This window comes from Drosophila subpulchrella, chromosome 3L (genome assembly GCF_014743375.2).
Source record: "Drosophila subpulchrella strain 33 F10 #4 breed RU33 chromosome 3L, RU_Dsub_v1.1 Primary Assembly, whole genome shotgun sequence".
Classification (NCBI taxonomy): domain Eukaryota; kingdom Metazoa; phylum Arthropoda; class Insecta; order Diptera; family Drosophilidae; genus Drosophila; species Drosophila subpulchrella.
The window spans coordinates 20,019,682-20,046,223 of record NC_050612.1 but is presented as its reverse complement, the minus strand read 5'-3'; the positions used below and the strand labels follow the sequence as shown (position 1 = coordinate 20,046,223).

General features: G+C 43.1%; 1 protein-coding gene across 16 annotated transcripts in view; it reads left to right on the top strand.

The window, feature by feature from the left end:
* Window positions 1–26,542, top strand: part of LOC119554814 (titin) — a 138,626-nt gene that overhangs the window by 26,880 nt on the left and 85,204 nt on the right. For 11 of the 16 annotated variants that reach the window (XM_037865872.1, XM_037865866.1, XM_037865868.1 and 8 more), the window contains 12 exons: window positions 1,925–2,101; window positions 2,467–3,222; window positions 3,805–3,876; window positions 4,695–4,889; window positions 5,359–6,784; window positions 7,018–7,178; window positions 8,644–10,435; window positions 11,485–11,691; window positions 12,178–12,362; window positions 12,647–14,293; window positions 14,693–16,136; window positions 23,507–23,872. In XM_037865872.1, the coding sequence (XP_037721800.1) occupies window positions 1,925–2,101; window positions 2,467–3,222; window positions 3,805–3,876; window positions 4,695–4,889; window positions 5,359–6,784; window positions 7,018–7,178; window positions 8,644–10,435; window positions 11,485–11,691; window positions 12,178–12,362; window positions 12,647–14,293; window positions 14,693–16,136; window positions 23,507–23,872 (8,428 nt within the window). Of the gene's footprint in view, window positions 1–270; window positions 613–1,924; window positions 2,102–2,466; window positions 3,223–3,804; window positions 3,877–4,694; window positions 4,890–5,358; window positions 6,785–7,017; window positions 7,179–8,643; window positions 10,436–11,484; window positions 11,692–12,177; window positions 12,363–12,646; window positions 14,294–14,692; window positions 16,137–16,758; window positions 17,191–17,940; window positions 18,024–18,126; window positions 18,308–18,946; window positions 19,295–23,506; window positions 23,873–26,542 lie in introns of those variants that run through there. The other 5 variants (XM_037865888.1, XM_037865890.1, XM_037865889.1 and 2 more) reach the window with 5 other exon arrangements.

Genomic DNA, 26,542 nt, shown 5'->3' with positions numbered 1-26,542 from the left:
CTTTGAAAATGAAATGTACTTAGTTACTTAAAGCTTGAATCAAACTACCTATGAAAGGAAAATCTTTATACAAAAATGCCTGGTAAACAAGTTTTATTACAAAAATGCGTTATAAAGAATTTCTTTACATATGTTCTTCGATTCAGGTGAGTCCGCACTTTCGAAAACACACATTTATTTTGTTAATAAATTTTGTATTATTAGAAGTGAATGCAAATATAAAAGGTGATTTCGAAACTAATGACAACGATACCCTTGTTTACCCCGTAGATAAAAGGCGAGCTGATCAACCTGCTGCTGGAATCCATCAAGGTCCATCTGGAGTCCCTGAGTCCCCAGGAGCGCTACGATGTGGACTCCAAGGCGGAATCGCTGCACAAGCACTGGATCGAACTGAAGGACCTGGTTCTCAAACGAGTGGATTACGTGTCCCTGCTGATAGATTTCTTTGAGCTGGCCAACGAGTTCTCCAGCCAGCTGGACAACATGCAGCGCCAACTGCAGCAAACTCCCGACGAGCACAAGCTGCAATTCCTCCAGGCCACTTGGACGGGCATTGCGGCCACCTTCGGCGAACTGAAGTTTCGAGGACAGCGATTCATTAACTTAAAAGTCTGTATCGGGGGAGCGAACTACTTGTACCACCAAACTTACCGCTAGCTAGTTCCATACATAAGTTATTTAATCTAAGTTTTGAGGAATTCTCTAATGTCAGGGCGGCACTGTTTGGTTATGCATGCTGCACTCTGTTTATGCTTCATCTATGCTCGCAAACTTTGCTTTTGGAACAACTAACCGCTGACAGCTGGCGCATTTGCACGCTGTCCATCAGCTCCCAGAAGCATTTTGCTGACGCCGCACAAGCAATCGCGAAAAAGTTGGGCCAGATAGGGCACTTTGGCTAAGGGTGGGAGTTGTGGAACTGGAATATACACTAAAAACATTTTTCCAGAAGATTTGGAAACAGATAAGTTATCTGCAAAATGTAAAATGCCCCAAAAAAGGTGTGAAAAAAGATTTTAAGGGTGTCGAAAAGTAGGCAATTGATAGCTCAATTACGAGGGACTCTTTCCTAACTACATTCTGTATTATTTATCAAACTGCAAAATAATAAAATTATAGAGAAATCACTAGATCTTTAAAAACCATTATAGAGGTATCTAAAAGTATGCAACAAAATATTTTGAAAACGTAACTACAATGGATTTAGTCCGGATACTACGTTCTTTATTCCGATGCATACTTTTAGGCACCTTTAAAAGGAAGTTCAAAACACTTACGATTTCCTGATCTTTTGGAAACATTTCCAGGACTTAAACAAGCTATTTAAAACCACAAGTGTATTCCAGCTTTCAACTCCCAGCTCTCCTTTTATTTTTCGCCAGCCCGCTCAGGGCCTATAAATTATAAACAATATGATTTGGTTAGCCATAAACATGTACTCAAAACGACAACGTCATTTCGCCCCATACGTGAACATAAAACCGGGAAGATGCTGCCAAACAGGCGCAAAAGAAATTTTTGAAATTAGAAATTTTTGCTCTTCGCGGAGATTCTGCTGCGAGTTTTGTGCGTCGAGAGTTGTTGGCTCGACTCGAGTCGACTCGAGTTGAGTCCATAAATAAAGAAAGCAATTTGCGCTGCCGGGCTATAGATAGGTTGTATGTGGCTGGCTGGTCGGGTCGGTCGGATCTGCCTGGCCTGGACTCGAATAGAAGTGGCAGAAGGCAGCAGACCCTGGCCACAGTCAGTCACAGAAGCGTGCCACGCGCCGCCTTTTCTCGGAAAGTAGTACCCTTCCTTGCTCGCGCGACACAGCAGAAAAAACCCGAACTAAAATACAGCAAATGACGACCAAAATCAAATGGAAATAAAAATAAAAATCATATATTTTCCATGCTATTTTTAACGGCGCGCTGCGCAGATTGTGGATCCATATCTCGAGACCAAATCCTCGGCACAGGCGGTGCAAGAGACGCTGAACGACTTCAGTAAGCGGCAGGTCGACGTGACGAGCAGTTTGGAGAATTGGACAACGAGCATTGCGGAGAAGCGAGAAGTCGAATACCTACTCGAGAAAGTCATGAGCGACAACGAGGAGGTGAGTGCGGGGATCGGGATCTATGAATTTAATTGCGTCTGGTCGGGATCTTATAGAGTAAAATACATATATATTTAGATTTTCGCATTTCCTTGAAGAGGTTTGTTTGAAATGCATTTTGAGCGAATTTCAAGTACAGACATATGCCAATTAGATTTTGAGAGATTTTAGATTTATGGATTGTCTCAGCCTTAAAGACTTAAGATCAAAGGAGTTTTCAATTAATTAGTAGAGTGTTATAGCTCTATAAGTAATACTTGGTTATTTGTAAAAATATACCTATCTCCTAAAAATGTATTTCTTATAGATAGGGCTATTTAAATTGATATAAGGATACTGATAATTCATTTCGATCCCCCTTCTAGACCGTGTCCAAGAGCACCCAGGTGGACACCCAGTTGTATCCCGTATTCACCTCCCAGAGCGTGGACTCCAAGCAGCTGCTGATCAGCACCGGCGAGAAACTGACCCACGTGACCCAGGACATCGAGAGGGCCCAGGATGAGATCCAGCAGCGCATCCAGACGACCCTCAGCATCCAGACGAAGGATCAGCCGTCGCTGGCCAAGATCGAGCAGGTGATCAACAACCTGCGCATGCTGAAGGCCAAGCTGGATGGCATCAAGTACGACTATCGCACTCTGGTCGAGAGTGTGGTGCAGTTTCTGGAGAATATAGTGCAGTTGCGCCGCGAGATCGACGACTACTTCGCCAGGCAGCAGAAGGAACCCGCTTCCGGCGCAGATCGCAGCATCGCGGAGCACGAGAAATTCCGCGATCAGTGCATGGATAAATTTAGATCGCTAATCACACAATCCGAACTGCTGATCGATCGGGTGCGAGTACTGGAACCGCCGGGAGCCCGCGAAATCGACACCGATCGCATTCTGAAGCTGCTCGAGAACCTGCGCCTGCACTTCGAGTCGAACAGCAGTGCCCGCATGTCGTCGCTGGAGCGCCTGGAGAAGATCGAGCAGTTCCGCTCCGACCTGGAGGACATCGATCGCAGCCTGGACAGCGTCAGCCAGCAGCTGCACGAGATCAACAACCAGAGCGTCGACAGTCTGGCGGCGGCCAAGACCACGTCGCTGGCGTTCGAGTACTTTGAACGGACCATAGAGGTGAGTGAACTCCCGACGATCGGTCTATTGAGGTGGGTTAGGATCGCTCGCATCGCGCGATCCACGGCACTATTTATTTAAATTGGGTAAACATTTGGCCACGAAGCGATGAAGTGCAGGGAATCTGTGGATTGTCGATTGACAGTGACTGGAATCTAAAGCAGAACTTTAGTAGTTCTATAGATAAAACTAAGATGAGCTGAATAAGAATGGCTAAGCAGTTAGGAACTCTATAGTAAATTTATAAAAATTCAACTGAAATGGAGATATAATAGTCACATACTTTGAATGGAGTGTTTGTATCCCAGAACCCGAGGTACATACTTACTTCATGCCATTTGAAAATACATGATTTTACGTCATAGTTATATCAAACATGATATTTTCTTATTTATCGACACAATCTGTTACAACTCATAAACTAATAATTTATTTTCCATATGCAAAAAAATTTATTCGAGAGCAAATCTACATATTTTCTTTAATGATGACACCACACGACGCAGAACAGATCTCCCCTGATAGATTTCGCGTCGACTTTTGATGGGTTTAAAATTATTGAATGATCTAATCCCATTCTAGTGTTCAATGCCCAGGCAATTGAAATCAACGCGCCATCAGCGACGCTGGGGCCAAACAGCCCACACGATCGAGGTAGCCACAGTCATGGATATATAGACCATAGACCACATCCATAGAGTAGATATATAGACACAGACCGGATTGATCCCTGCATGGTCTTTATATTTTTGCATCACTTCCCGCTCACCCTTTTGGGTGGTCACATCCAAACACTACATCCAACTGGCAGCCCCAGAACATTCATCAAATTTCCAAATGGGAAACGAAACGACGCACTGCCGGGATGACATTTCGAAAATATCGCAACTTTCAAAATGTTGTCGCTGTCAACGGCGGACGATGGGCGATTTAGACAGACAGCGGCAGCTGTCGTTAGTTTGTAATTAAAAACTCTGGGCCAAATACATGAAATACTACTCAGAGATACGGATACAGCAAACCGAAAGAGAAACACATTCAGACCGCTTTTTAATGCACTTCTATTTGCTGTTATAAATTGCTTCTGGCGTTCCGATTTTTATGACCAGCTAAGCCAAAAAGCGGGTGGAGATGGAAATGCACGGAGAAAAAAATATAAGATCATTTTTAATTAGCTATCTATTTTATAGTTCTTCATCGCAATGATAGTATGCTCCTTAATAAAATACAGAAAAAGAAATCCTAATTTTCATTCATATTTTGAAAATCATAAAAACCTTATTTACTATTCAGAAGGCCTCTACAATTTTTCTTCTGTGTAAAAGAATATATTCCCGCTTGACTGCATTCTGCCTAGACACACTGCGTTTTAGTTGCTGCCTAATGGGTTAATTTGCTGGCGATATATGTATATTTGTTGGCCGTCTCTAAAGATTACCACGTCTCTTTTCCGTTCCACCCACATCGTATAGCTGCTCGAGAAGCGGATCGAGAAGTTTACGGAGTCCACGAGCCAACAGCTTTTGATAAGCAATCCCGAGAGCGAGCGGTACGTCAAGGACGAACTGCGCAAACTCAACGACAAGTGGCAGGGCTTCAAGGATCAGGTGAAGCAGAAACGAAAGAGCCTAAACCAGGCAACCGAGTTCTTCGAGGTGGTCGAAAAGGTGGGTAATTAAAGGCCTATAAATTATGTTTTAACAGGGGCTGTAAGTAAGAGACTTCTCATTCACAAAGCTTTTAAGATTTTACATTTATATTTATATTTACATTTTCTGTGTTTATATATTTATTTATAGTTCAAGATATAAAAACAGTTTTTAGTTTATACCTACAATTTTATCGGCTGAAAAAGTATTTTCTAAAATTAGCAGTTAATTTGTCAGCAATAAAAATGTAATAATAGACCTTTTCTTTTACTATGTTTTGTATTTTTTTTAATATTCCTAATATTAGCAGTAAATCTTTTGCATAAAAATTTTTCGACTGATTTTTTGATTTACTCTATTTTTGTATTCCTTTATTAATCCGTAATTATTATCAATGTTTTAAGAAGTCTTTAAGCTTAGTAAAGTATACATAAATCCTTGTCCAAAAATTCTCCTTAAATACTAATAACCCCTTAATATTCCCCAGATCGACGCGGAGTACCGTGAGATTAGCTACTTCTACACCAGCGTCTCCAACAAGGTTCCCTACCTCCGAGATTCCGTGGAGGCTGGCAACTTGGTGAATGATATCGAGAACTATGTGACCAGCAGGGAGGCTGCCCTGCGTTCCAAGTTGGATAGTGCCTCGCAATGTGCCCACGACATGAACAAGGTCTCGTCCCTGTACAACGATGTGATGAACATCTTCCAATCCTTCATCAAGCTGAAGATGGACATCAATGTGGTGCAGGAGCGGCTGAAGCAGGAGCAGCGCCAGAAGGAGCAGAGGGAGCGGGAGGCCCGGGATCAGGCGGAAAGGGAGAAGGCTCTAAGGGAGGCGGAGGCCAAGGAGAGGTTGTTCAGGGAGGAGCAGTCCCGCCTGGAGAACCAGCGCCAGCAGGCGGCCATCGAGCAGGCTCAAAGGGAACTGGCGGCCAGGGAGTTGGCTCTCAGGGAGCAGGCTGTCCGGGAAGAGGAGTCCAGATTGCAGGCCATTCGGGAGCAGGCCACGCGAGAGCAACTGGCCAGGGAGCAGGCTGCCAGGGAGGAGGAGTTGCGGATCCAATCCCTCAGGGAGATTGCCCGCCGGGAAGAGGAAGTGCGTCAGCAGAACAAGAGGGATGAGGAGATCCGCATCCGCAGGGAGGAGGAGGAACGATTCCGCAGGGAAAACGAGTCCCGTTCGAAGCGAGAGGAGGAGGCCCGCATCCAGCGGGAGGAGATCACCAGGCTCCAGACCCTTCGCGATCAGGTGGATCAACAGCGCCTGGTGACCGAAAACATCCGCAAGGACATCCAGGTGAACTCCATTTTCACGGAACTGCGCTACGCCTCACCGCTTTTCATTCGTCCTCTGAAAGATGCAGTTGCTCGCGAAGGAGATCGTTTGGTCCTCGAATGCGAGGTCACAGGTACTCCAGAGCCCTCCGTCGAGTGGTTCAAGGATGGCATTAGTATCCAAAATAATACCGATTATAAAACCACCTTCGACAAGGGAATCTGCAGGCTGGTGATCGAGGAAACCTTTGCCGCCGACTCAGCACGTTTCAGTTGCCGTGCCTCGAATCTGGTGGGAACTTGCGATACCAATGCCACTTTATCCGTCCGGGAAAATGCGGCCGAAGTCCAGTTGGTACCACCCAGGATCCTAAGGTTCCTGGAGAGCGGCAAGGCCACCGAGGGCAGTTCCTTCCAGTTTGCTTGTGTGGTGGCCGGAGTTCCTTTGCCCACGGTTCAGTGGTTCAAGAACGACAAGTGCATCGATGATTCGCCGGATTATGTGATCAGCTACAATAATGGTGAAGCAACTTTGAAGTTCGAGGAGGTCTTCTTGGAGGACGATGCAGTCTACACCTGCAGCGCCTCAAATCCCGCGGGAATCGAACATTGTTCCGCTTCTCTCATTGTGGAACGTAAGTGGATCGCATTTGTTAAATTCATTTTTAATTTTTCCAATTTTTACTTTTTCTGGTTCTTGTTTGAATTCTGTTAAGTGAAACTTAAATATTAAATTGAATAGGGACATCTAAACTTAATGAAAACTATCATCTTTGTTAAAAGCTGGAATCTATTCAAATTTATTTCAGTTTTTCTAATGCATTGTATAAATAAATATATATATCATTTACTGTTCCTCTCATTTTAGCTTTGGAGCCAACTGAATTGCCCAGCTTCAAGGTTCCCCTCTCGAATGCCATGGCTCGAGTGGGTCAGAAGATCAAACTGGAGGCCATCGTGAGTGGAATTCCCAGACCAGAAGTCTATTGGCTGCACAACGGCAAGCCCTTCCAGCCCCGCGATTCCAAGGTGAGTTCGATGTCTGTTTAACTAGAAGGTGAATAATGTCGTAGAATATATTTTCTACTGGAAATATTTTTCAGTGCACATATTTGACCATTCCGGCTAGATCGTAAATTAATAAATTTATTTATTTAATTTTTTGGGAAAGATTTGGCTCTTTATTTTTTTGGTCAATATTTTGTCCCCTTTTGGGATGCGTAAATTATAAAGAAAAGACAAAGTGTTGACATATCGTTTTTTAAGAATTGGCAAGCAATTAGCCAAACATCTGAATGTTTCAACCATTAAACAAAAAATGTTTAAATATTTGGCAAAAACATTTCTTTTCTGTATTTCCACTTCAAAACTCTCTATTAAAAAAATCTCTATGTAGTAGAAAATCAGCATAAATATGTTCATTTAATTTGGTTTTTGAAAGGAAGCCCCCAAAGATTTCCGTCGACTTTCTCCCCCTGCGAAGGGTAAACAAATACCACCCAGTACAATTCCCCCAACTGTCTGGCGATTGACCATTTCCATATACACAGCAACTTTGTATATACCACATGAAAATCTATGGCTGGAAAAACCAGAGAGAATTATACATTTTTTGCGGTGGGCGTTGCATGAGCGGTTTGGACTCAGCAGTCTCGTAGTTCCAAAATTCGAAAGAAATCATCTGACTGACGTCAGTCACGCATTTTCCCCTCCTTCCCGAAAAAATATGATCGTTGGTCAAACAGAATTCAAGGCGATCGTTTTGAAAACACGCCAACGCACTTCGCGGACAGATAGTGCGATGCATAAGTTGGGCAGACGGCATACAGCCGCCATATAATATCTAATAGCTGCATTTTTTGGCAGCTCCTCCGTGCAACGAGCCATGCGACCATAGCGAATCCAATTCACCACAGTCAGGCCAGGCAATTTGTTTATTGTGGGCGCCAACATTGTGTACACAAATCTGCCTATATGTATTTGCAGATTTTCATTTTCATTTGGCATAAAAAGAAATCAGGAGAAAATCTGAAAAAAATTAAGAAATGATTTCATTGGCCGCACTTTTAATTGCTGCCGTCGTCGCTTGTTTGATTCAACATGATCTCACTTTTATTTGATGAATTAAACCATTTCAATTAGAGGAGAAATATCTCTGATTGTTCTCCATTGAAGCGTTGAACACCTGAACTCAGGTGCTTCCTGCAATTTGGGGCAAAACAAAGATCATTTGTTGTGCAAAAATAAACAAAGTGTTTTTGGTTTGCCCCTCCAGACCGCCGGATGTGCCTCATCCGCAGACATAGACACTCACACTCGTAAATAAGATTTAAATCGGTGTAAAAAAGAAGGAAAATTTAATTGCAAAAAAAGAGAGAACACAAAACTAGAACGAGCCGAAAGCATTCAAAACCCACCATCGTTTTTCGGGGTGTGGTGAATTCCGAAACCCAAACTGACTAGACTTTTCGTGATTTTCTCTCTGCACTTTCAGTACGAATACGGCCGCGTAACATTGATAATCCCGCAGGCTTATCCCAACGACGCCGGATCCTACGTCCTGAGCGCCAAGAACCTAGCTGGCGAGGCCTATACCAGTTGCAACGTGATAGTGAAGGGTCGCCTGCCCAACGAGACCTCCGATTCCGAGATGGCCAGCGACATAGAGCCCATCAAGCCAGCCGTCCACCTGCCCCTCAAGGATGTCTCCATATTCGAGGGCAAGCCCGTGAGGCTGGACTGCGTGATTGTGGGTCAGCCGGAGCCCGAGGTCATCTGGTATCACAACGAGCGACCTGTCAAGGAGTCCGCCGATGTTCAGTTGCTTTTCCAAGGGGATAGGTGTTCTCTGATAATCCAAGAGGTCTACCAAGAAGACGCAGGTCACTACAAAGTGGTGGCCATCAATTCGGCGGGAGAAGCATCCAGTAGTTGTGAACTCAAGGTCACTCCTTTGAATCAGGCGGAACCTGCCACTCGGGCTCAGGCGGAAAGGCAATCCCTGCCTAAGGATGCCCAGCCCAAGTTCGAAAGACTTCTCTCTGATGTTTTGGCTGACGAGGGCGAGCAGGTCGTCCTCGAAGTCCAGGCCAGTGGTGATCAACCCCTGACTGCCCAGTGGTTCCTGACCAACAAGGAACTCCAGTTGGATCAAAGGATCACCACCCAATCCGACTCGGAGCTAGGCCTCTTCAAACTCATCCTGAACAATGTGAGTTGCGATGACAAGGGCGTTTATACCGTGAAGGTCAGCAATCCAGCGGGAGATGCCAAGTGTTTTTCGCATCTGATAGTGAAATCCGTGAATGCTCCTGAGAATCGTAGGAGTAGTCAATCCTCAGTGGAAATCCTAGACCGTCATCAGTGTCCCGAATTTAAGGAACTATTTAGCGACAAACAAGGTGAAATCGATGAGGTGATCAAGTTCGAGTGCATTGTCAAGGGCAAGCCCACACCAAAGGTCCACTGGTTCTTCAACGACCAACCCGTTCATGGTCACAATTTCCTGGTCTCCACAAGTGGTGAACGCCAAGTGCTAACCATCCAAAAGTTAACCCATGATGCCGTGGGCAAGATCAGTTGTGTGGCGGAGAATGAGGCAGGAAAAGCCACCTGTGTGGCCTTCTTAAATATCCTAGGAAGTGGTCTGCCCGCCTCTAGTGATGTTCAAACCATGAGCCAGGAGCACAATACGGAATCTTCGAGGGTGACGATCAAGAAGCAAACCTTTACCACCACCTCCACTTCGCAGGTTAATTCATATGAGGGAAATGCCCCGCAAACCGAGGTGCATCACTCTTCCGCCCACATTGATCAATCCCTGAAGCAACTTGGCCAGCAAAGACCCGAGATCGTGGAGAGTCACCATTACGAGGAGCTGCACAAGAGCAAGGAGATGAGCAGTCCCAGTGTGCAGCAGAAGTCCTTCAGCTTCGTCCAATCCAGTGCCCCCAATGGACAATCCGCAGTGGCCATACCAGACTCACCCACTCGCCTCAGAAGGGAAATTGCTCCGAGGTTCACCACTCCCCTCAGCGGAAAGATCGTCGACCAGGGTGCCGATGTCAGCATGGAGGCTATTTATGATGGCTTTCCCTCGCCCGAGATCAAGGTGGAGAAGAACGGAGGTCAGCTGTTCGAGGATGCCCACACCAAGATCTTCAACAAGTGCAATCGCGTGACCATCGAGCTCAAACAGGTGGGCGTGGCAGATGCCGGACGATATGCGGTGACCGCCTCCAATACAGTGGGTCAGTCCACCAGCACAGCGGATTTGGTTGTTAAAAGTGAGTATTCGATATGGTATTCATAAGGGGATTATAAACGTTATTTGGTAGGATTCCTAAAAGTTATTAAAAATATCTCCAGTTCATTTAATTTTCTAGTTTACTGGTAATAAAAAATATTTTGTTGGTGGAATTAAAAAAGTTTTTTAATTTCTAAAACCTTGACCCATTTATTTCAAACACATTTTCGAAATTTTCTTAAGAAATAAATAGAATCTAGCATTAACGGAAATTTTGAATGTTTATTATTTAATGGCGCCCAACGTTAGGCTGTCTGCGACCTAATTTAACCTATCCAATTACGACCACCGCAAACTATTTTGTCTAGGAAATCGATTTCCCAGAATTCAAAGTGTTCACAAATCTAAAAAACCGCATTCACATGTTCCCCGGGCTATAGACCCTATATCATATGTTGGCGTTTGTTCTGTCCACATCAATCAGCGGAGAGCATTAAAGTGTCATTGTCGAGGGTAGAGGGGACCGGGGCGCCAATAGATCTTCAAACGTCAATGCCGTGAATGCTCCCCAGAATATTGATGAGTTTTTAGTGGTCGTCGACGGGGTTGTTGGAGGATGATGATGAAGATTCTCGGCTATATTGTTCTTGTTTATATATCAATCTTTTCTGTTGGCTGATGTGCCCGGGTGAGGGAGAATCTCTTGGCCAATGCAAAAGATATTCTTACAAAAATTTATAAATATTCTCTGGCAGCCGTGGGGGTGGTTGTTCAACGGGATGTGGATACGGTCGTGGATTGGGGCTGGGGCTGTGGGATAATGTCTGCAATTATTATTATGTAAATCGCGTTGAAGACCGAGATCGTTTATTTACTCGGGCCGTTTGCAGATTTGTCGCTGCTGCCTGCAATGTGTGTTTGAGATTATTTTTACTGCCTGTCGGCTGTCTAAACGAATTATTCATTATGGCCGATTATTGGGACGGCTGTTCAAGTAAATTATTTAGCAAGAAATCTGTTGCAATGACACACAAAGGCATACATATGTTAATGCTCATTGTTTGGTATTCTTTTCTTTGAAATACATAGAGACCATATTCCCGCCTGTCTTTGGCCGACGACTGCAGGCTCAGGTCAGCAAGAAGGGCGAGAAGCTGACCATGGAGGTTGAAGTCACCGGGCTGCCCGAACCCACGGTCACCTGGCTGAAGGACGATAAACCCTTAAAGGACGCTGGGATCTCTGAACATCGCCTGCTGGCCCAAGGAAACTCTTACAGGCTAATAATCGAAAAGGGTAAATATGCATTTTCTGTATATTAAACTTCCGTTTTAGAATACACATATGTTGGGTATTTAGAAATTTTACTTTCAAATTTTCTTTCGAGATTGGCGAAGTAGAAAGAAAATGACAGCCAAATGGCAAAGCAAGCAATTTGTTTATTCAACCCACATTTTTGCAATGTTTAATTTATCGAACATCACCACTAAAATGTTTTTGCAAACATCTCATGCAAAGTCTTTGGGTCCTAAAACATGTTTATATACGTTTTAATTGCTTGTTTTACTTTCATCGCACAAATCTGTGCAGTGCAGTCGTGTACATTATAAAGGAATATATAAAAATACATTTAATATCGCCGTATATCATACCATATATCAACATCCTAACTAACTGACGTTTTAAATTATTTGTTGGCCTTCCATAAGCAAATAAAAAAATATTTAGAAATACATGAATCTTATTTAACATGCTTTTATTTATTAATTATCTTTTTTTTAGCGCAAACTTCGGATTCCGGCAAGTACATGGTGCGTGCCACAAATGCAGGAGGTGAGGCCAAGAGCATCGCCGACTGTGCCATCCTGGAACCCTCACCGGAACGCATGCAGGAGGTGGTCAAGACCATTGTCTATGAGACGGGTCCCGTGGCTCTTGTGGCCCCATCCAGCGATTTCAAAACCGAAGTAAGTGTGCATGTGCTCAATATCTAACCACCGACTACTATGCATTATCCTCCACGATTCACCTATACAACTCTTTCAATCTACTCCGATCTATTCTATCTCTTCTTTTTCGACTCTGTTAACTTATACTTTAATATCGATCAATATAATAAACCAAACTTTTGTGAATTTTCTCCTCTCATGATATCAACGTCGTTCGTTCTTTCGTTTCGCTTTGCTCATTCCACGGGTTTACCACACCACCTACTCCATCATCCCACAAAAATATACTGAAAACGATTTAGAATCAGAGTCAAAGTCAGAACGGCGAAACCCAACAGTCGTACCAGAGCAGTCAGACCGATGTGACCAGTGCCAATGATCTCCACGGTTTGTCCGAGTCGAAAGTGATCACTGAGCATCGTTGCACCACCGAGGCAACCATGCGTCTAGAGCACAAATCGAACTATCTGGATCTGCCGGAGCTGACCTCGCGCCCCAAGACACCAACCACAAACGATACTATCACCATCACCTCAAACACTGCCACTGCCAGCATGGATCAGCCAGATCAGATACAGCCCACCATCAACACCACAAAAGCCCCACCACCAGTGCCTCCCAAACCCTGTACACCAGTGGTGGCCACCACCTTTGGCCAACAGCAGCAACCACCGCAGACGCTGACGAGCACCAGATACGAGCAGAGCGAGCACAAGTTGAGCACCACCTCATCCTCGTTTGACTACTTCAAGAAGATCGATGAGGAGACCGTCATCCAGCGACCAAACCCATTGACCTTCAAGCCCCTGGAGACGGTGGTGCGACAACCGCAAGCGCAATCTCTGGCGGAGGAACTAAGGAGTCTCAATCTGATACCAGGAGATGCCCCAGAGTTCTGTTATTCACCGAAAACCGAAAGGAGCGAACCAAAGGTGCCACTAATCACCGAGAAGATCAAGATACTTTCGGAGGTGCAACCCAAGGAGCCTCCACCACAGGGTGGTGTACCAGTCTTCCCGCCACCTCTGGGCCTCCAGACGGTGCAACACGAAACCACAACGACCAAGGAGGTGAAGGTGGAGTATGGACAACCAATTGTGCGACCTGCAGCAGTGTTGGCCACTCCTGCCCAGCAGAATCCTCGCTCACCCTCACCCAAACCTTCTGCCGAAGGAGTGGCCATGTCGAGGCTATGGACACCCACTGGGGTTACTGGTTACACCAGCGATGTAGAGCAGAAGTCAGAGAAAACAGTGATCTCCAAGCTGGCCACACCAACGCCAACGAAAGAGCTAAATGCACCCTTCCTGGTGAATCAGATAGTGAAGAGCATACCCGCTACAACAGCTCCTGCAACTCACTTGGTGAATGTGGAACTGGAACCAGGGACACCACCAGAGATTTGCTTTGCTCCCAAGGTGGAGGAGACACGTCGTCGTTCCTTGGTGGAGAGCATGGAACAGAAGCTGGAACAGAACCTGATCCAGGGACCCAGTAAAGTCCTGCCCCACTCGGTGCCCACCTTGACTCCAGTCACTGTACCCCCGGCACAGCCCAAACCGTTGGGTGGTACCACCTATAGACCACCCCCTCCTGTTATACCCACCCGATTGGGAGTCTACGAGAGCGATTACGAGAGTGATCGGTACAAGTACAGTGGCAGTGAATCGGATGTGGAGCCCGGAAACCGCAATCAACCCCAACAGACCTCCATGGAGACTTCCTTTAAGTCCAGTGGATATACGGCTGATACAGAGGAGCATTCGAGCTATCGAAAGTCGGAGTCAAGTTATTACGAAACCAAGTCATCATCCTCGATGGGAAATGCATTGCCCAAGTTGCAGCCCGAACCACCGGCACCTATTTACTTTACCCCGAAGCCACAACCACAGGTGCAACCCCAGGTGGTGCCACCATCTCAATCGAATTTTAGCAGCCAGGAGGCGAAGGTTCGCATTAGATCTTTCTCTCTGTGTGTCTATCTGTGTTGTCGTTCATTGTCGTTGTTGCTAGCACTGGGAGCTCAAAAGAAAGCTCCTCCTTACACCAGCAAAAAGCCTCTGTGTCGTTATTGTTCGTACTAGCTAACAGGCTAACACCCAAGCCCCAAGAGAAACTCGCCAATTAATCACTAAGCTCCTTGATTATCATCAACATTTAGCATTCGATCTTACAAGTAAATCCTTAAAGTGACAAGATCTCCTATTCGTTCATTTGTTTGATGCTTCATTTACCCTACCCTAACTGATTTGCCTGAAATCTAAACCCGTTCGATTACTCACATTACCCTTTGTGTCTTCATAATATTAAAGTAACATCTTAAGTAACACTATGCATTATCTCTTTAGGACTACAAGTACACCTCTTCGAGTATGACCAGTAACTACTCCCACAACATGCAGAGCAGCAGCAGCTCCTCCCATAAGGAGACCAAGTTCTCCTCGACGGCAGGAGCACCACCACCCCAGGTGGTGACCTATCCCAGTCCCATTCCTGCCCAAAGGAAGACCCCGGCGGCGGAGTTTAGTGACTACAGCAGTGAGATTGATGAACGTTTCCGTTCTGTGTCTCGCGCTAATGAATCCGATGCCGAGATCAAGGGCTATCGAGTGGTCTTCCCACCGACACCCACTCCGCGCACAAACCTTGCCACCAATGGCCACAAGTCCCCGGTGGTGGTGATTACTCCCTCGCCCATGGAATTTGAGCCTTCTCCCCAGGAGTATGCCAGGCCCAAGTTTGAACCGATTGGCAAGGAGATACGCCATGAGATCAAGACGGAGAGCAGCTCCAAGCAGTCCAAGTTTGTCCAGAACCAGCATCAAAGTCAGCCTGTTTTCAAGCCCAAGCCGGTGGCGGCCAAGTTCATAGCGGCCACCCAACAGCAGCAGCAACCACAGGCCACCGCCCGTCCGACCATGTACTACAATGCTGTTGCTGGAGCTCCGATGCACCTGGCCAAGGTGGCCACCGAGACCAAGAACGTGATGCAGATGCACGAGTCCACAGAGAGTTCGCAGCGTGTGGTGAACATGCAGCAGACCAAGAGGATAATCCACTTTGATAGTCCGCAGGAGCAGAGGGATCAGCAGATCGTGCAGGAACACTTCCCCTACAGTCCCGCCACAAGTCGTACTCCCTCGAGGCAATCCCATCTGCCGCCTCCAGCCACGCCCACTAAGTTTGTGCCTGGGGAATTCCGGGAGAGTGATTACGAGAGTGAGATTGAGGGAGCACGCATCCAACCTCTGTGGTCACCCTATGGCGATGGCTTGACCAAGGGTTTCAGGCGAGTGGCCCCGCCTCAAGGAGGCAGTCGATCCTGCAGCCTGCCAAGAACCTACGAGAGGGTGCTATCACCCATGGAATTCGATCGGGGTCCCGAGATGCCCAGCAAAATCCACGTGGATATCAATACTCTGAAGAAGGAGCAGCGCGGAGGAAGTACAGTGACCACCCAGCATCGCACTCAATCCCTGAACAGGAACTCCACCATGAGGCAACAGCAGCAACAGCAACAGCAGCAGCAGTCCATGGATCAGATTGATAGGGCCGGAACTCTGCCCCGATATGGTTACAGTTCCCTTCAGCAGCAGGCCGAGAATCAGGGCCGGCGAATGGGCTCCACCTTCCTCCAGAAGTCCCATCAGTTCGTCGATGATGTGAGCAGGGAGGTAAGGAGCTCGGCATCGAATGGAATTGGCATCCGACCGGGTTTCAAGAGGGCTCCCAGCGAGGGCAGCAGCCAGCAGCCTCAGGCCTTCCGGGATGAATCGCGCGTCTCCCAATATGGTAAGTCCAATCCATCTAATCCTCGCACTAAGCCCGCAGTAGAGATTTGGAGCCAGCTCCCCTCATTTGAATTGGTATTTTGAGATTTTAAATTTGAAAATTGAGAATTTGGTTGAATTGGTTTGAGAAATTTGCATTCGTTTGTCATACCGGACATACCCAGTACTAATCCGTTATCATCTTGAGATCACTCTTATCAGGTTGAATTATAAATTAATTTGATATTATTATATTGAACAATTCGTTATTTTATACAACACTAATCCTTTATTATTATTATTTAAAGTACCTTTTATTTTAATGGTTCAAATACGATCTGTACTAATCTTTACCCATCCAACAAAAACTTTTTTATTTGTACATATTTATAATTTCTTAATCTAATCTTGTGAGTTATTTATAGTCGAGATCCTTATTTTTTATGTTTAGTTATAAGTTTCTCATCTGTGATCAGTTCGTTGTCATCCAGGATTCGTTACCCTTTTATTTGTCGTACATAAAAATGCTTTCATTAGCTCAGGGTAAATTAAAGTTAGCTTTTATATCGAAACGCTAATAATCCACAATCAAACCCATCAAGAAAAACCCTTATCGTATATGTTTGTCTGTAAACTGTAATCAGGAACCAAATGCGTCGACCCCAATACCGGTTTAATATATTTCAAATACGATTTCGGCTATGAGTTTGGCATTCTGTTTCCCGGCGAGGGTCACAAGTTCGTCAGTAGCCAGTGGAACAGCAGTGGCAAGAGCCAAAATGCCCAGCCAATCCAAAACGGACGTCACTCCCCCTATCCACTGAAACTTCCGCCCGGAAATGAGCTGGTGATTCCCGTGCACCACGAGAAATCCGCTCAAGGATACAGTTCCGATAACGAGGTGCAGCGGAGGAGTCAGGCCAGGAACTATTCGACTTCCAGGCCGATGGCCCCTCGAACTGCAGTCAACAGCCAGAAGCGCTATAGCCTGCCCAGTTGCCACAACCTCGATATCCACCTGGATCGCCTCCATGCCCAGGCACCTCGACTGCCTCCGGATCAGATGATCCGCACAGGTATTGAAGCACTCAAAGTCCAGCAGGCTGTCACCAGATGAGAGCCATCAATCAGAAAGGCTTACGCTATCACAATTGCTATCGATGTTGTCAATTAGTCTAGGACAAGTTAATGTTGTGATCACGGTTGTCGCTTGGTATATTAAAACCAAAAAACACAAAAGATATAAACTGGAAACTCACTAGATTAATAAAACTTGAACTGCAATCTCAATTAATATCAAATCCCGAGAGAATTTTTATAATGCTTTCACTAACCTTTTGATCATTTTTGATGGGCTTATATCTCGCCTATTGTCTTGAATTATGTCAAATTGCTAATATTAAAAAAAAACATATAAGGGTTGGACTTTTAGTGTTATGTTAGGAAAACTGAAGGTCTGAAAAAGACGTTCCAAATGGATAATGGAAGTTTATATCTTTTGAGCCAATATGCGGCACCCGTGGTCTTTCGCCCTTGTGATTAACCCCCAAAATCGTCATCGCCAGTACTATTAAGTGTGTAAATAAGCAGGTCCTTTTGTTGTTATAACCCCAAAAAGTCGAAAAGCATGCTAACCGAAAAATCCAGCTCGCTGCCTTGTTTTTGCATGACCAGTTTGTTGTTTGCGTTCTTCGTGTTTAAACCCTAAAGTGAAACGTACTTCTAAGTGTTTGTGTTCCGTGCCTGCCGCGTGCTAATCCCACTAATGGATGCGCTTTGAAAACGCTGAGCCAGAGATTCTAATGGTTTTACCCACACCACTCCAGTGCCGGAACTGCCCAATACGGAACCCGTCAATGCGCATCTGAGTCGCGATGAGCTGGCACAAAGGCAGCCATTATTCATAACGGTAAGCCCGAGTCATTAACCCAAGAACCACGTGTCCGACCCCAAATACTGAAACCCGTAACTCTCTCCCCGATCCGATCCATCTCCGTCTCCACCTCGGACAGCCACTGAAAGACATCGCAGTCGGAGTGGGCGGAACGGCGCGCTTCGAGTGCATTGTGCAGGCGCATCCGCAGCCACAGGTCAACTGGACGCACAACGGCGGTCACTTGGAGCCGGGCAGCCGGCATTGCATCGAGTACCGGAACGGCGTGTGCCGGCTGACTCTGCCGCAGGCCTATCCGGGTAAGTACTGCGGACAGGCAGGTCGACCGAGTATCTGCACAGTGCGAAATTGGGACGATTTTTCATTTCATTTTCATCTTAAAAATAAAAAAAAAGGTGTACTTTATGTGTCTCCCAAGATAAGTACTTTTTACCTATCACATATATCGGTTTTTTAGGAGAATTCTTCAAAGAAATCTATCAAGAAACTTAAAATATCTTTCTAAATCCATATCCTAAAGATTAAAGTTGTAAATAGGATTGTATTTTATTGGACTTTGAGATATGATATGATTTATTAATATACATTACATTTTCTAGAAAGCTTTGATTTTTATTAATGAGATTAATATTAAAAAAAAAAGTTTATCAAGGAAAAGGCTTTCTAAATTCCTTAAACCTTACAATTTTAAATTAAATTGAATGTTGAATTAATTGTAAAATATATATGGTTTGTATTATATTTACCATCAAAATTAATAATAATTTATAAATCATTATAAATGAGCTTTAATAAAGATAGTCTAGGCTTTACTAGTACACCAAATTTTGCACTGTGTATCATCAAATCGGGGCAGCTCATTAATCGTTCTACCCTCTCTCTTTCTCGTTTCCTCCTGGAATTCTCGGCATCCTTTGGAATGGTTCGGGATCCGGCAGATGACAACGGCAACTACGCCTGCACCGCCATGAATCCTTTGGGAGCGGCCACCACCAGCGGAAATTTGACCGTTTCGAGCACAAACCGCGGATTTAGATACTAAGCTTGTTTAAATGCAACTATTATTATAATTTGCTTTATGATTTGTTCAATGCCAAAGTTTCGCCTTATTGTGTGTATGTATTCACTGTGCCTGCGTCGCCTATTTTATGCCCTATTGTTTTCTGGGCTGATGGAATTTTAGAAAAATAATTCAGCCAAAATACCCATTATACATGCATACAACAGAGGAATATAGTATTACTTGTGTTTTTGTCGAAAATGAAATAAACAAATATTAAAACGAAGGAGGAAAGTGTGTTTTATGGGCTACCTAATGAGTTTTCCGGCTTTTCCTTACACAGCTGATCGTGAAAAGCTTAATAAGTGGCGCTCTCTATGTGGAAATTCTAGCAATTCGTTCGAAAAAGCTAAAATCGCTTATTCGAAAAAGCTTTCGAGTCGTTTAGACACTAGATGGCGCCCAACGATCGCTAGTTTTGGAATTTTCAAAAATATTGGGTTTTGAATTTATAAATAAAAGCCATATGGATAATATTTTCTTAGAAAAAATATTGAAAAAAAAAGTCTGATTAATCTTCCTGTGCATATAGTATGTTTAGATTATAATCGATCCCTCAGATCTTTGGAAAATTATTCTTAGATTGGTTTTGACATTAATTTCGTTTATCTTTGATCTCAAGATTAATGATTCTTTTAACACACATTTTCTTGATTTTTCGGGAAAAGATTTTGATTTAATTTTCTGAATGAATTACAGAATTTTAAAGTCCCATTTCTTACGCTAAGCACTTAGTCTATCAATTAATTTCAGTCATTTGCTTTCCATTACTCATTGCCGCATAAATATTTGAACTAGGCCAAAAAACTACTTTCAAAATCAGGTCAGAAAATGATTCAAAAAACCGCGAGGCAACGGTAGAACAAATGTTTGGATTTGTGTGGAATAAAATGTGGGTGGGCGGTTGACGGTTCGACTAAGTTTCGCTTTGCTGCTCATAAATGATTTATTTGCCTATCAGCAATGTTTATTTATCTAATTTTCTTGGCATGTTCTTTTTGTGGCGATCGCTTGCCAAGAATCAACGGCGAGTAAAACGCGCAAAATGCGAACAATTTTCGAGAAACAAAGGGGCAGCGAGGAAACTCGGACAGACCAGACATAAACACTCTCGGCTGTCAAGGCATTGGGTACACATATGCCCAGTATGTAGGCCTTAGAGAGTCCTTGACACTGACACCAAACCCAAATCACCGGCAGTGTTGCCAAACTACTAGAATTTATCACTGAAAGTAGCCAAACATTTTTGGTAGCAGAGGTCAATTAAATTGAATCATTTTGTGTACCTTTTTTTGCGTTTTTCTTGATATTGAAATATTATTTAGGTGTTATGTTTGTATTCACACTTTCTAAACCCCTAAAATCTAAAGTAATCATGTCGGTTTTATCTAAGTTTTAATAATCAAATATTTTGTGGTGGAAAATAGATTCAATCAAATATTATTTTACATATATTATTTTAAATATATATTTCATACCTTATATTTTTAACTCATCAATGCAGTCAAAGTCATATTTATAAGAAACTTACAAATTAAATATATTTTTGATATATCTCAATAAAGTTATATTAGAAATTTGTTGTATTAAAAAGTGGTACACTTTGGGAGTGGTTGTATACTTCTAATACTTTCTAGCTTTTCTTTAAGAAATTGAATTGTTTTTGTTTCTGAAAAGTAAAAATTTAAGCACAGAGGACCACATTTTCTCGATATATTGTACTACACCTACAATTCAAATTTAAATCCGATTCTTAAGGGATACACATTCCTCAGCATATCCCAGATTATTGGCACATCTCTTGGCCTGATTTTCTCACTTACTTTGGGACATATGACACACTTCTGTCGATGATTAGTCGCTGGTGGGTGGGTGGTCGAGTGGTTGGCTGGGGTTTTGTGGGTGGTTCAAGGTCCTCGCCTGCCAATCTGCCAATTCTAATTGTGTGTGCTTAGTGCCTGGCCAAAGTGTTCTAGTCATTAGGCAGTGGTCCAAGAAACAAATTAGATCCCACTCATCCCACTCACAGGCCAAATGCAAGCACTCTGAGTCATTTGCAGCATCATGGCCGGTGCTTAGTGCATCGTTTACGAAAATATAATGGCGTGGTAATTTCATTGAAATCGGATTTTGAATGCGAGCATATGGCCCGATATTGCACCTTAATGATTCATAAAATTGCTTCCCGCACCGATAAAACGCTGAGATATATATTATGAAACTGTGTCAAAATATAAATTCGATGCAAAAATATGAAAAACATTTCGCGTGTGGCGTTCCTCAATGCGAATCCGAAATATTCGTGCCGTGTCCGTTTTGTTTAGTATATCTATTTATTTTTTCTTTTTCGTAGAACATCATTCTTTTTTTTACTTGGCACATTCGCAAAATTTCACTCGCTTTAGAGCAAACACTATATCTGTGTATCGTGTGGCAAATGTTTTGCCAGCGCGAAATGGTAAATGTTATTTCACCAGATTCCAATACCCAAAGCCAAACATTATCGCTTTTTTGAATGCGATTTTAAATCGCCTGGATTTTCGGCATAGAGTGCCAGAATATGGGCTACATTTTGACCACCAAAGTGTCCCATGTACATTTTTTTGTGATGAGTCTTTTCCACCAGCTATACAAACATTCGCATTATGGTTTTTTCCCTGCTCCCAGTGTTTTTCTAAATTAATTGGGTAATTTTCCCAAAATAGCAAATGAACTCAGCGCAACAAGTCACAAACCACACACAACACACAAATTTTCCTTCGCCACTTTAAGCATTCGTTCATATTTCTTAGATTTTTTCTTTGTTTTGTTCAGAATTCTGAGGATGAGGAAACAATTTGGTGATCCATTAGATGGGTCTTTCCGTGGGATCCAGTTGAGTGGTTTATTATATTGGATTGGTCAACATGGCAAAGGCGTGGTCGCACTTCTGATTAATGCAGAATATTTTAGGGTCATTAAGATCATAGGAGACTTAATGACCTATTTACTGAGTATATCCCTAAGATAACTACGCCGTACTGCAGAAATATAGATATTTGTTTTATATAATTAATATTTTCTGGCAGATAATTCTGAATGGCCGGCGCACTTGCCACATATAAATTTTAATAAGACTATTTCCGCTTTGGTTTCGGTCAAATTTTTGGGCTGCCGCGACAATCTATAGATACTCTAGCCGAATATATATGTTTATAAACTGGATAAGAGCCAAAGGCATTCGAATTCGATACTATAAAGTAGTTGGGAGGCTCGTAAAATTGTTTTCCCCACACCCACGGCCAGCAGAAGAATGTAATAAACCAGCAGCAGTTCGAGAACTAAAGGAATTGGCCTAGAACTGCGCAGATGTTTGGCTAGAACCAGAAGCATTTAGCACTTCAGTTCGCCCAGCATTTGTGCAAACATCAAAATATTTATAATGTCTATATGCATAGATTTAATTTAATTGGGCGCAACAAACTGAAAGACTGGCGCCTTGAAAGAGCCGCGAAGTTCAGTTGCATAATCCCCGATGACAGGCAGCCTCAACTGAGGAATGGCAATGGGCTTGGTTCCTAGGAATGGGATACCAAAACATCCGTGCTACCGCCACGCGTTGATGACCCTGCCCAAGTCAGTCACTCTTCTCGGGGCGAGAAGATTCTTGGCAACTTGATTATTTATACGCACGCTGTAAATTAGCAAACAAAACGGCGAACAAACGCAGACAATAGACAATTTGGTGTGTTGAAAATACAGTGCAGGGATTTCATTTCTATCCCGCTGAAAATCGGGGCCAAGTTTTAGCATAAACACGAATTCCGCTAATTGCCAGAAAGGCGCTACTATTTAATTGTTTTCAGCTAATTGAGCAGGAACATAAAAACGCAGCAGTGCAGCGATAAAATCTGAAGATTCCAATCATTTCCGCGTTTCTATTTCGCCAAATCTCGCAGTGAAGACTGCACAGAAAGAAATTAACACAAATTAAGTATTTGATTACGAAATATATGTAAAACTATTTAATTCAAAATATTTAAAGGAATGCTTTACACTTTGTTAAATATAACATCTATTATTAATGCCATACACAGGAAATTTTGTGGGATCATTTTCTATACGTTGGCCTGGCTTTTAAAAATCTGTTATTAAAAAATTTTAATCGGCTTAATATTTAAGTTTGAAGAGATTTGAAAACCCACGAACTTGTTTAAAAAGGTTTGAATTTAAGAATCAATCTAAAACCAATCGTTAAAAAATTTTTATTTTTCTGTTTTTGGGTTGATTTCTGATTAATTTTCTATAGATCTTTGGAAAGACTTTTGAGAACCTTCAATAGTATAAATCATATTTATTGCATACTTTCGGTGTTGGTAGTAAGAGGATTCTATATACGATGACCGACTTATTCGTACTAATTTAAATATCATATTTTTTCCCGTGTAATCTTCTGCAGATCAAGGCACCCAAACGGATAGCCTGCTAATAACCGAAGAGGAACCGGTGCCGGAGGCCTCGGAACAGCCCCTGGATAATGGCGCCAATAAAACGCCTTTGCGCAAATCAGCCTCCTTCTCCTCCACGTCGACCAGTTCGCCGGCCAGTTCCTCCATGGGCTCGGCCACATCGACCATGTCGCTGCGCTCCTCGACGCCTCTGAGGAGCAACAATCATCATTCCCAGTCGAGTCGAGCTCTCCGGAGCGACACCATCAACACGTTCCAGAAGTGGGAGACCACAATCGAATCCATCAGCTACGTCAGCACCAAGACCGTTTCCATTTCGGATTTCAGCCAGGAGCCGCAGCTACGTGAGCAAACAGGTAAACAAATTCCACAATTTCATTGGTATTTTTCGTTTGGCTTACATTAAATGTTGTTACCATAACGCAATCCATAATTAATCATCGGCCAAATGCATCAATTCGATCCTCAAGCGATCTGGAAAATTGCTAACTACAAAATGGGCAGTCGCGATCTCTCAATCTCAATCTCTCGCATCCATTTGCCATGTCACGCTATCCATACACACATATTTCGAATATCTTTGAGGTACCGCATGTAAAATCACTAAATATAGATTACAGCCACCGCTCTGCACCACACTGCAACTTTCATTTACCAGAAAGGGAGGTTCACCAGTGGCGCTGGGAGGTGGAGACTTGGACTGCGACTCGTGTGTCTAATTTTATAAACAATTGATATGAAAAGGCTGAAGAAGAGTTAGAAATTGATTAGGGATAGTCGACATTGGGATTCTCTTTTGATGTCGAAAATTATAGATTTTAATGTTAATTAAGAGCATTTTTGGGGCTGAAGACCAGTTAAAAGTTACTCCGAATTTACCAAAATGCTTACTCAAAATTGTTTATTACAAAAAAGAACTTCTGCAGGAAATAAAATATTTTTAGAATTTCTTCTTCTTTCTTGATAATATATTTTGAATCACCAGAATAGGTCTGTGCATCTGTATAACTTAATATAACAGGCATTCTAAACAAAGATTTTAAATAAGATAACTTTTCCTAATTTAGAACTTTACAAAATTGTATTTACTAAATAGCTGATATACCCTTTCCTGGGACTAAGTCGACCACATTTGGACATTTTATACCTAAATTGCCGCTTGGCATGCAGTGCTCTTGGGGCGCAGTCGCCGCAACATCGTAGTTGACGACGTTTCGTTTCGGTTTTATGGTTTTGCTGAATGGAGGGGCCCAAGACCGGGACTGGGACTTGGGATTGGGATTCAGATTGAGATTGAGGCTGGCAGCAATGGTCGTGAAATTCGATGCCAAACGAGTCGTTGGCAATGCAGATCTGCTTACGCGACTCATTACATCTGGATAAAAAACAAAGAAATATTGTAGTGTATTTATAACTTCAAGATGGGTTCGGCTTGGCTTGGGGTCGCCAGCTCAGCGGCTTGGGGGGTGGCATTCATCCAAAGATACTATATATATCCATATTTATCCATCATTCTCGCTGCCTGTTGCATGTTGCATGTTTTGCCCGCTTCCAACTCAAGTGTCAACTCATCCAGCATCTGTTTGTTCCATTCTGTCAATCTTGTCTGTATCTGATCGTTGATTGATCTTGGATTCTTTTTCTTGTTTGCAGTAAATTGAATGCATCGCCCGAGTTCGAGAGCTGGGAGAAGCCAAACTAATTTTTGAGCAAAACTAAAATGAACTAAACCTACTGAGTTGCCTTATTATATGTACTAAACCATTAATAATACTAATTGAAAGACAAGTGAAATGTTTTCTTGTATACGTGTTGTGTTTGTTGGCACATTCTCTGGCAGTGACATAATTGGGCGAATATTTTTGCACAGAGCATCTGCGAGATAAGATACAGATTCAGATACAGCCTCAGCCTGGCCAGATAGATAAGTGCTGTTAATCTTACGGACAGCTGTCAAGCGAATGGTTGCTTGGAAAAGCTGTGCACTTGGAAAAATTTTGGTCTAGGATCAAGCCGACATGATTCACAGATATTTTAGCATTTTAAGAATATATCTATGTGTAATTATAAATTATCTCGAATTTTTTAAAATGTTATGTTTTAATGTTATTAAACTGCAAAATGTATTTTTAATATTTTTGAATGCTACATTTGTCAATCAATTTATGAGGTACAACTATCACAAAATTAAGTTCTTTACTAATCGAATATTCAGGCAGCGCTTGAACTGGTTGAACATTTTTAGGCCTCAGTGTGTGGACTTTTCTTCGAAAAAGATAAAAATGGTATTATTTAATATATTCATATATGTTATGCCCAATGCCATTTCAAATTAATTTATATTAATATTTGATCGGCCATGAAATTATCTTAATTTTTCTCAGTGCATACTATTCATTTACGTAGCGCATCGCTAACAAAAACGCAAACTGTCTTTGCAATCTGCCTTGCAGAACCGGCTAACTGTTACTCCTGTTGTTGTTTTAGTGGATATTTCAGCCAGAAGAAAGCTAGCCGCGGTGCGTGTTGCCCGTTTCTTAGCTTATCTCTGCCCGAGCCACTCTAATGGTCGCAGATACATTTGTACCTTGTCGGTGACAGTCGAAACTTTGCCGTCGCTGCGCCTGGCTGCCTAGAATCTACATCGCCGAGTCTGTAATTTAATGATTCTGTTACTGAGTTGCTGTGCTACCATTACTACTACTCTAGTGCTACTGGCCATGTTAACAATTAATTTGTGCACAATAAAAAACAATATTGCATGACCATTGCAAACCAGGTTGCCGTATACAGCGATATAGTGGCTGCCTTGGGGCAACTCCTAGCCATAAAAGGCCAAAACCAACTCGTTGTTTTAGGTGCAATTTGTTTTTGAGATTTTCTGAAATGGCTAAAAAGAAATAGAAAGTTGCGACAGTTTTTCGCCAATTGGTCACTGAAACACACATCTATCTCTATGTTGATGATTAAGAGACAAAATGAATAATCAAGTTATATGTATCAAACGGGCGGACGAGCCAAATTTT